Source organism: Polypterus senegalus, chromosome 17 (genome assembly GCF_016835505.1).
Source record: "Polypterus senegalus isolate Bchr_013 chromosome 17, ASM1683550v1, whole genome shotgun sequence".
Taxonomy (NCBI): Eukaryota; Metazoa; Chordata; class Cladistia; order Polypteriformes; family Polypteridae; genus Polypterus; species Polypterus senegalus.
Window position 1 is genome coordinate 18,975,432 of NC_053170.1, and position 11,450 is coordinate 18,986,881.

At 40.1% G+C, this 11,450-nt stretch overlaps 1 protein-coding gene across 6 annotated transcripts in view; it reads left to right on the forward strand.

Moving 5' to 3' along the window:
- Nucleotides 1–8,666, forward strand: part of cacnb1 (calcium channel, voltage-dependent, beta 1 subunit) — a 43,094-nt gene extending 34,428 nt beyond the window's left edge. For 4 of the 6 annotated variants that reach the window (XM_039739576.1, XM_039739578.1, XM_039739575.1 and 1 more), the window contains 2 exons: nucleotides 608–793; nucleotides 2,524–8,666. In XM_039739576.1, coding sequence (XP_039595510.1) covers nucleotides 608–793; nucleotides 2,524–3,036 — 699 coding nt within the window. In that variant the 3' untranslated portion in view covers nucleotides 3,037–8,666. Of the gene's footprint in view, nucleotides 1–607; nucleotides 1,059–2,523 lie in introns of those variants that run through there. The other 2 variants (XM_039739579.1, XM_039739580.1) reach the window with 1 other exon arrangement.
- Nucleotides 8,667–11,450: the final 2,784 nt, after the last annotated feature.

Sequence of the window (11,450 nt, forward strand, 5' to 3'; positions counted from 1 at the left end):
TTTTGGAAAGTTCGTTACGGGGCACGGCGTGAAATGAAACATACTTAACATTTGTAAGTACAGTGTAAAGGATGAGCATGGGAAATGTGGGTTTCCTATGTATATTGGAAGTCACAGAAATAGTGAGGAGGGGTTTCCCCTATCTATATATAAGTTTATGGGGTACACCTGTTTCCCCGCCCAATATGACATGAAACATACATAACTTTTGTAAGTACACTGCAAGGAATGAGCACACGAAATTTCAGCTTCCCATCTATATGGAAAGTGGGAGAATTAGTGACGAAATTTCAGCTTCCCATCTATATGGAAAGTGGGAGAATTAGTGATGAGTCAGTGAGGGCTTTGCCTTTTATATGTATAGATATATGGAGAAATGTATAAAAAGCCCAATGCTGTTCTACATGTCAATTGCTGTTTCTCACTAGGCACTTCAAGAGATGTGTGTGAAATTAGCTCATAGTGACCATAGCACACATAGAACAAAGCCATTCACAGTCTTTGCACTTTCTGTTGGCTTCTCAGTGCCAAACAATTTCCAATATTTTAGACCTCTCCTATCTGTCAGATCATGTTGTCAGCTGTTTTACCCTCCCTTTTTCTGCAGGAGTTATTTGACATTATCCTTGATGAGAACCAGCTGGAGGATGCCTGTGAACACCTGGCAGACTACCTGGAGGCATACTGGAAGGCCACTCACCCCCCAAGCAGCAATCCTCCAAATCCACTGTTGAATCGCACCATGGCCACGGCAGCCTTAGCCTCCAGCCCAGCGCCCGTCTCAAACCTGCAGGTACAGGTGCTGACCTCATTGCGCAGAAACCTTGGCCTGTGGGGACCTCACAGTGAGCTCCAAGAGGAGGAGATGGTGAGAGGCAACCGTCCACAGGAGGAGGAGGAGGAGGAACATTCAGTCTAGAATCTTTAGAGCCCATGAAGCTGCAGTGCATCTTGCGGCCATGTCTTCTGCACTGCACAAACACAGGCTGATCCAAAGTTTGTTCTACTTAATTGCGCAACTAATGTTAAAAAAAACAAAACAAAAAACAAAAAAAAACTTGCAGGGCATACAGGTTGGCTGTGCAATTAATGTAAGCTGCCATGCAGCCCTGGCAGAAGGCAAAGTCATTTTTTTCAGTATATGCCAGGTGCCTCAATACACTGAGCAACAGTTGTGTACCCCGACTTTTGCTTAAAAGTGAAGACTTCAAAGTAGCACAGGGACAGATACATATCTGTCTCCTCAACAGTCCATACAACCATGGGACAGCGCTGCTATACACCAGGGACAGGGCAGGACACAGCCAAGTTTACTTAACATCTCTCTGCTCCCCAGTGCTGCCACCCTCTAGCTCTAGGTACAATGCATGCCCACAGTTAGCTGAAACAACAGGACAGGAGCACCTGCTGGGCACCACATACTGTGGACACAACAGCACTTAAGCAAGCCTGTTCTCAGAGAGATCAAGTCTGGATGACTGTGGACACCCATTTTCTGGCTGATTAGGCAGAAGAAAAATTAGCCAAAAACAAAAGCTTCCTGATAGTCTAGTTATGTCACTTTCTAATCTAAACCCCACTGAATCCCAGCTGAGGCCTGTCCTGTTTTTTCCTTCCTTTTCACTCGCAATAAGTCTTGTCTGCTATTATTTGCTGTGACTGACCACATGGGGTAGTCCTGTCCTGTGATGGAGCTTTACCTCCATTCAGGTTACAGGACCCCATGCAGTATCCTGCTAGACACTTTGTGTTTAGCCACATTTTAACCCGAGCCTTGATTGTCTCACACATGTCTGCTTATATTAATCATCTTTCACTTGACCCAAAGTTTAGTTGCACTATGCACTTAATGTGATGCGCAGTTGATTGGACTGTCACTCTAACAATTGGCTATTTGCTGTCAAGATATAACTCACAGCACCACTTCTTTACTTTTGATGAAAGCTTACTCTGTAGAGACATGAGCCTGGATGCTCTTCTTGGTGGTCCAGGAGATCATCCTTGTGTGTTTTAACATGTGAAGATGCTTGGTACATCCTACTAGCCTGTCTTAAAAAGGCAAAGCTAGGTGGATCCAGCTGGTAAGCCTGCATGGATAGTCTAGGCTGGGTGGTTCTGTCTTTCAGAGTGAACTTGTCTGATGAGCCTGCCCGCATGTCTGTCTTGGTAATCTTAACCTCATAGCCCAAGAGGATCCTTATAGTGGGGAAATTTTCCAAAAATTCTAATGAGTTGTTGTAGGTTTGCCATGAAATCATGCATGTTTGTCAGCTCTGCTGTTTTTTCCTTGGTACTGTGAATGATGTCCTCCCTGCTGGAGGCCCTGCTGTGAGGTTCTTCTAGGTGAGCCAAACAGCAGATACTCCCTGATGATTGTGCCTAAAGTCTACATTTGAGTGCTTCAACCTAAACATTTTATGTGTTCTTTTTTATTTCCCTTGTTAATCACCATGCATGGCGTGAACACTCACCTACATCTGCCTGGGTTTGCTGTGTTCTGGCTGCTGTTACTAACCCTGCCAGGGCCAGTATTTGGTGCACGGGGAGCAGAATCGAGATGGCCCACTTTCAGACCGGACTGGACTACATGAGTACCAGACTGACCCAGAGAAGCAGCCCTACCTCCGTTCTGTGAGAGCGCCAGGCAGAGGAACTAGTAGAGGTCTTTCCCGACAAGACACCTTTGATTCTGAAACTCAAGGTAGCCGAGATTCAGCATACACAGAGGCAGGGGATTCCTGCATGGACATTGAAACTGATCCGTATGAGGAACCAGAGCCCTATGGCAGCGGCCCATATCGAAGTGGACAGCACCGTCATCAACTACATGTTCACAAACAGCGTCAGGCATCCTGGGAGGATGAAGGGGCTGAACCAGAGCAGGAAAATCTTAACAGAACCTCACATCAGAGCCAGCAGCGACAACAGTCCAGGTCCAAGGCCCGGGATCGGTACTGCCAGAGTCAGGAGCCAATGCTCAATCGCAACAAGAATGAAAGTGTCGAAGACTGGGGACATGATGTCTACATCCGTTAAGCACTTCCATGCAGGGAAGGAGCTGGAGATTAACAACAAATGGTTGCTGAGATAAAATGTTTTCCAAATTCCCCGTTTAACCTTAATACTCATCCTGCCTTGCACTTGGACACAGATACAAACAGCCTTGAAGCAAATAGGGTTATTTTTATGCAGCTTCAGGTCATCCTTAGTTATGTCCAAAGCAAACCTCAGCAGAATAAGACAGCAAAAACAAAACAAAGGAAAATCTATAAAGGAGATGCCTCTTGACCAGCTGTCTGTCTAATCTTTACTTTTGTTGGGATCAGGTACCCACTGACAGTCACCTGCCATCTAATAAGCCTTTAAATATCTAGAATTAACCCTGGACAAAACCATGGAAAGTGGTCACGTGACCAAGCTATATCATTATGAGAATCTGCACCCCGGTTTGTTGGATTTATTAAATGGGTGAACTTCTTGTAAACTGTTCCTCTTGCACGTGGACCTGGTGCATTACTTATGTACATGAACTTATTCCCTGATTTGTGACAAAAACAAAGAATGTGTTGCAAAGAAAAATCAGTTTTGTCAAGACATGCTCACAATCTGGGTTTGCTCTTGTCAGCTGGTAACATACAAAAGCAAAAGCACCCATGTGAGGGACAGTGCTGTTTACTCTTGCATCCTCAAATTCCTGACATTGAAAAAACTGCCAACACTTTGGCTTCCGGTACTTCCATTTTGTCACCAGAGGCCGAAGGAGCTTTTGTGCCACGAACACAAAATAGTAGTACATTGCCTTTAGGACTTATCTAATGAGCTGGCACCAGCCTCGTCTTCACTGCCGTTCGGATATCTGGACCTGCTCCTTAAAGCTCCCTTCTTGCACTCTGTACAAGCTTACCTAGCCACTTCTTTCGTAGGCTCCTCTGCTCCTGTGAGCAATGTTCAGGGATGTCAAAGCCCAGAAACTGCCTACACATATCGGTCAGACCATTCTGGTCCTTTCCAGATAGATCTGGATGCTGCAGCAAGCTCACATCCTTTTCAATAGTACTTCAACCCTGGGTCAGTGACAGCTGTCCAGTGTGACATCATGCTTGTCTTCGTATCTTTTCAACTAAATTTCTGGTGCCTGATTGTAGCAAGTTTTTAATTCTTTACAACTTTTCTTACTGAGTTAACATGTAAGCGTACAACCAGCTGCTTTCAAACCTGACAGCTACTTCTGGCTGGATTCTAAAGTCGCTGTGGCTTCAACAGCAATGTGCAAGCGGGCATTCAGCATGAGATGGAGTGACTTTCTATGGAGCCCCCTTGTGGCAGCCTCACAGTGCCTCATTTCAATATGGAGTTAAACACTGCCAGCGACAGCAGGGAGAGGAGGAGTAAAGGAAGACTTTTTTTTCTTTTTTTGCTTTTTGCAGAAGGCTACCCTTATGCTGCTCATTAAGCCGGACCTTGAAAGAAGTCACCTTTGTAATCCACCAAATGACCCAATATTGTTTTATACTACGACTGCTCTTTGCATGAAAGGAATGTAAATTAATGCCTAGCTCCTCTAATATCAACCCCACCACCCCCCAGTTTTACAAGATGTGTACTTTGGCTGTCATGTGTTGGGTGGCGATAAATCAGAAAAGTTTGATTTGATGGGCACGGGACTGATGTCACAGGGCAACAACTTTCAGTCTTGATTTATGCCCAAGTGAAAGCTCTAATTCGTTCTAACCAATGTCTTAAACAGGGGCCAAATTGTGTTATCGTTTCTGTATCCTCATACATCTGCCACTTTAATTAAACAGAACTAATATGTTACTTTTGAATACAACGGGCAGAGATAAAGAAAGATGCTTAGCAAAACTCTCTATCAAGAGACAAAGTTCTAAACTGTAAATAATTAACAATTAGAGTTCAAAATGAAAGGGAGAACCCAGACTCAAAATCCCACATTGTTCCCAGTTTATCTCCTATAGGGTGAAATCCTTAATCTTTTAATTAAACTCTTTCCCTTTTTAACAAAATACACACATGAAGCTGGTCATTAAAAATAGACAGCTACTATAATGACACACCATTATGTGTAACCATTTGCCTAGCAGCTAGCAATTGCTACAAAAACAAAGACATGGTGATGTCATTATTGCAAAGCGCCAAAGTAACATAAACACATAAACAACCAAATTAACTATTAAAACAAATGGCGAGAAAATAATAATTGTATCATAACAATAGGGCTAATTATGCCTGAAACTTGACAACTGTTTATTGGCTGATGTCCTAATACTCTCAGTTTGTTAAGTGAAGGATACTGATTGCGGGGAATTAAGCTAGAGACGAGTGTTGCTGTCACTGCTTAACAGAAATTGATCCCAATCCTTTTTTCATTTGATACCTTTTTTTTCCTTTTACTTGACATGATTTTACCTCATCAAAAAGTTTTAAAGTTGTGCCTTCAAACTAACAAATTCTAGAAAGCTAGTCAGAGTCGTCCTATAAGTAATTTTGGTCAATTTTAAGATTTAAATCCTGTACAATTCCCATTTATAAATATTTCTTTTAAAAGTTGCACTTTTAAGCATTATCTCACAATACGCAGATAGAAGATGGGTAACTATGAATCATGCAAATGAGCAGTCAGTTCTATAAATACTTTTAAAACGTTTTTAACAAAAAAGGACAGAAAAATTCTAACAACCAACTTGAGGAGTGCTAACCTTCATGGACCACACATTGCTGGGTGTCTCTAACACCACATTAAGCGCCAATTAAACCAAGCATTCAAATAATGGCATAAATTGGCCTCTGCTCAAGAGGGTGGTATTAATAAAAAAAAAGCTAGAGCCAAGCCTGAACACTAACCGTTCCTGTTTCATCTCCCTGTAAATTAGTAGTGTCATAGCCACATTTAAGGATAAAGCTTTCCTGTACATTTACTGGGCATACCCATTGATTATTACCAGAAAGCTGATCCAGCTGCCTTGGGACACCTTTTCTGTAAATGGCATGTCTTGAAAAAGCCTGCATGGTGCACTTGTAACACAGGGTTCCTTTACTCAGGTCCTTAAAAGCATGGTAGAAAATGAAGAAGTCTTGCTGAAGTGCACTCAGGTTGTCCTGCATATGTACAGAAAAACACCAAGGCCATGTGCTTAAATATTACAACAGCCCATACCTCCCCAGTAATCAGCAACATTCACACAAAGCAGAATTTAGAAGGAAACAGTCTATAGGAAAATGTCCTTGAATGTAGAGAATGGCAGATATGCAAGATAGCCTTGAGATTATGGTGGGCTCTTGCAGCAGGCTGGGAGTGTCTGCTACCACCAACGGCCTTTCAAGACCCTATAGCTGCCTTCTTGCATAGGTATCTGTATGTGAACCTGAAGGGAGAGTAGAGTGTTTCTAAATTTGGTGCCTTTCCCTGGAAAGCCATGCACATGGCGTGGTGGGTTTGTTGTACCCACATTACAAATGCACATCTGCTGCATTCTGACAGGGTGGTATATTATGTTATGTTAGGTTGAAACAAACACTCAAACCCCTGTCTTGGACGGGGGAAGTTCCGAGTCTTAGCATGTTTGCCCTCCTTCAGAGAGCAGGGTAATTCTTTACTATTGAGGGAAAGCTTAGCTAAAGCAGCTGAACTGACTCAGAATATACTCAGAGTTTCTCAAAGCACCGTTACCAATTTAAGTCAATGTAATACAAAGCCCAAACTTTACCTTGCTAGGAGACCCAGACTGCTTGACTATTTAAAGTAGCCTCAGGATCCTCAGATCTTTGAAAAAACAACAGGGGTCATGTCAGTGACATGGATTCATGTAATTCTAAATGATTGAAAAAATTAGGAACCCAGACTTATGGTTCTTTGTGATCTTTGATCATACAGTAATTTAGAAAATGCAGGCCCTGAGATGAAACAGTACACTAGTTTCATCTGTTGACACAGACAACTCATTAGTAAATTAGTCAGGGACAATTTGGGCTCTCAGTGTTAGCACTCTCTATAGAGACAATACGTTCTTGCACTAAATCACATTTTTAAGGTTGTCCGTCTGACATTAGTTTAGATACCCCCAAGCCTGTTCTGAAAATGTTTACCTAATTTGGCCTTTGCATGCATGCTAATCAAAAAGGACTGAACAGATGTCCCTAAATTTTGTAAGCCTCCAATAAGGTGATTATAACCCATGATATTCTTGGGACAAACCTTACAATTCTGCCATATCTATACTGCCCTGTCCTGGAAAGTTTGCTATTAAAGTTCATCACTTTGGTGCCAATTATTACCATTACTTTTATTTTTGCTGAAGTTGGTTCTGAACTATTTGGTTGTAAAATATATTTGCTTTTGTGGGGCAAGGTCAAAATTATATTGTTAAGGGAGGGCAGCAATTCTGTATAATGTGTATTAGTAGTCTTTTATCTGATGCACCTGATTGAAGCTGTAACGGTAGCTTATTAATAGCTTTTTTATTTCACTTTTTTAAATCTTTTATACTAAAGGAACGGACTTGAATGGACATTCTGTAAATCATGCCAAGCTCTCTTCTGTTTCAAGCTAAAGAGGTTTTGGCCTTGTCCCCAAACAAAGTGCCAGCGTCATATTGCCCACTGATAAGTCCTTACCCCAGGGTTGTCATGCTAAATTCCTGGAGGGCTGCAGTGTCATTTGCTTTTCATTCTCCTCTTCTTCTGTATGTATGTACAGTTATGCTCTGTCTGATAAATAGTCAAATTTTACAAGGCTGTGCTGTAATCACAAGGGTAACTAAACAAATAATACTTTTTAAATAAATAAATAATTAGGTGAATCAATTTAATGATTCAACTGGAATGAAAACCAGAAATTGCTACAGCACTTGAGGACGGCAATTTGACACCTCTGCTTTACACTCAGAAGAGTACCGAACCCCAGCATGGAGCTGGATGCTGCTTCAGAAACCCTCTGATCAATGTTTTACAAGCCCAGTGGCTATGTAATTAATTAGTTAATCAAAAGTAGCAAGTGTCATGCACTATCACGCATGCATACACACACACACACACAAACATATACAAATATACCTTGAATTCACACTCACAAACACGTAAAACTATATAAATATATATATATATGAATATATATGTATACAAAATTTAAATATATAGATATATATATATGGTACATGCAGTGTACACCCATTAGATGTTAATAACACACACAGAAAGAGAGACAGACTGAAAGTATTTTGAAGGTATGCTAATGACAAATTAGTACTGTGGGTTACTTGACAGAATACTGTGTGTGTACTATGTGTGCTTCAAAACCAAGAACACTGCAGGGTACAAGATTGAAACTGCCCATGTCGTTGTTCTACCACCAACAATACATCACCCTGTTGCATTCTGCTGCCAACAATTCACTGGTGCTGCTGGACATTTTGATCATTGCTGCAAAATGCTGTTTTTCTGTCTCTGTTCCTATGTGTGTTACTGAAATCCAAAGTGTGTATATATGTATGTATATAAAATTATTACTTACAGGATTTATTTAATGTGAAAAAGCAAACTTTTGGGATGCCATTTTTGTTTTCTTTGGGAATGTTTAAAATGTGCTTAAATGTTTGTATTATACTGATAAATTATTGAAATGGTGAATGTATTAAAGCTGGTAGCTGCTATGTTGTGACTATGAGAAATGCATGTTTTCAGTGTGTCTCATGCAAGGAGATGCATTCATGTCAGGCGAGAACTTCTTTAGTCTGTTTCCCGGTCAACTCCTGGGTGCTTTACCCATAACTCACTTCTCTTATCAGAAATAACACGTCACTCTGTTGGCTCTGTCTCTCTCTATTGCGCATTTACATTTGCGCTGGTAACTCATTTAAAAAACAGTTAAAAACCAATTAAAACTTGCTGACTTAGTTTTAGAAATGTTTAACCTACATAATGTACACCCCTTTGTCAGTAACACCTGTAAACTAAAGATACAAAAGAAAAAGCACTTTTTACAAATGGCCAGATCAAGTGTTTCAAAAGACTGAAATCCCCAACTTCAATGTGAAATAGCCTTTTTTTCACTACTACCATGCAAATTTTACAAACCCCACAAATGCTGAAGCAATGACATTTCTGCATACTTGGAGCAACATCTCAATAGCTTAGATGGCTAAACTGTGCAATGTGGAAACTCCATCTTCTCTTACATGAAATATCGGTAGCTGGCACCAAAGGTCTATCCAAACTTCTTGATCGACAGAGTGTAATTGCACTAACAGCATGATAAATTTGTCAACTTTTGGCACAGAAAAGATGGCACAGACACTAAGCAAAGTAACAGAAACGGATCAGAAGGATTCACTGCTGAACTATTAAAAGGGTTCCTCAAAGTAAGATAACAAATAGGGTGTGCTTGCAGGCTTCAAGACATCACATAATAGCACCTTTCACCATGTTTCATTACAGGTGGGTATATTGCATACATGTCCATTCTTAGACTAACACCTTCTGTACATGTGTTTTATTGGAAGACCCATTTAGTTTACTTCTTGGGTGCTCTCATAAAGGCTCAGCACTATCAAAAACATTGCATTTGTAAATAGTAACAGGATGCATGCACAGAAGTTGCAATTCTAGAAAAAGTTTGCCATTTACAAAGCTTGTACTGTATAGACAACTATGTTAGTGAAAGTTCAAAATGTCTGCTTTTTCTGCAAAGGAATACTTTCCACAAATATTACAGCACCACTGTTATATTTATGTGTGGATAATATTTATGACATGCAAAACAAGATGAATCCTCATCCTGATTAAGCCAAATAATGTATCATTTCAGTCAAGTCGGAAGGGCAGCCTGTGCTTTAAATCCCTCCTTTCATTATTAAGTATATATTTTTACCTCACCCATCATGATACAAAAGGACTGCAGCTTAATTCCATATTCCAAAGGCATTCAGTAAACTGAAATATAAATGCTAAATTCCATTATATAAACTAGCGCGCCTTTTAATGGACTGGAATTTCTTTCAGGTTAATTTGTGACTTGGAAAGAATGGCTGATTGGTATACAGGGTGTAAAGACAACGCCACCTGAAAAATTCAACTTCATGTAAATATTAAAAAATACATTTCAATTTTATTTTCAAGAACATGTACAGGACTTTGTTTTTGACGCTGTACTTTCACAATACTGATAGCATTTGTAGTTTGGCAGATGTCAAAATAGTGTTCTGTTTCTGTCCAAATCCAGAGAGTCACATCAGGATTAGTAGCTGTCTCATTGATGACTTTTTCACGTTTACTCTCATAAAATAAAATCCTACCTACTGGGAAATTTGATTACTTAGAGCATGAAATGTAATTTGCAAGAGTCATGACTACCATTACAGTATGAAAAAGACAACCTTTCTAGTACATATTTGTAAAACAATATGGCATTCCATTTAATACTTCCAACAGCAATAACAGCAGAACAGCTTGTCTCATTGTTCAAGTTAGTTACCCTGCAACCATTACCTACACTCTAGAATCAAAAAAGCAGAGGCACCCACTATCCCACATTTCTACTAACCAGCTTTCTTTTGAGATTGGTCATAAAATCACTGTTATGTGTTACTTCAAGACTGGTTGGCTACCTCTTCTTGATATTCACACTTCTGCCTCCACGTAAATCAACTTGTCCAAAATCCCCCCACACTCAAGTGGAGAACTTACTTCTTTGGATGAAGACTCTATGAATGTATAATACCATTTGGAGGATCCTTATAATGTTTAGGTGTCTTGTTGTAGACAGTTAAGCACAATGGAGAATTGGAAATAGACTAATTTTCTTAACTAATAACAAACAACTAAATGTAACTTAAAGCAGCAGATGACAGTTGGTCTATGCCATTAACATTTTAATAGTGTCACTAGGATAAATGCACATCCTAAAATAATATATTGTGATAAATCAACTATTTTTCTCACCTTCTACTAAGTGTGGAGCTCATCAATTAACTAAATGAGTTCCAAGCACCTGGCCCTACATATTCATTTTGTTACAGAGAACCATACTTACTGTGGCCTCAACCAACATGTTGACTCTTGTTCTAAAGGTAGGTCTAGTGACGTTTTCCATTTTATCTTAGCCATTCCCCCTCTTTTAGCTTGACTCTATGTCTTTTGCTAAGCCAAAGTGCAGGCACAGCTGCAGAAGCTTACCTACTTGTGGTTTGCATTAGAAACTGTTTCAACATGTGCTGCTCAGACTTGGGAGTATCACTGTGTTCAAGAGTCTAGTATCTTTGTGTACACTTGAGTTCTCTTCTTTTTTGTGTGGTTGACATTGTGATTGTCTGAATAATGACAACTTATATGTACCCTTGACAGTTTTTGCTTCTTGAAATACCAACTTCTATCTATTACATTTACATCTTGGCTCTCCCAGAATTTTCTGTCTGCTTTACTAAATCCATATCAAGTTC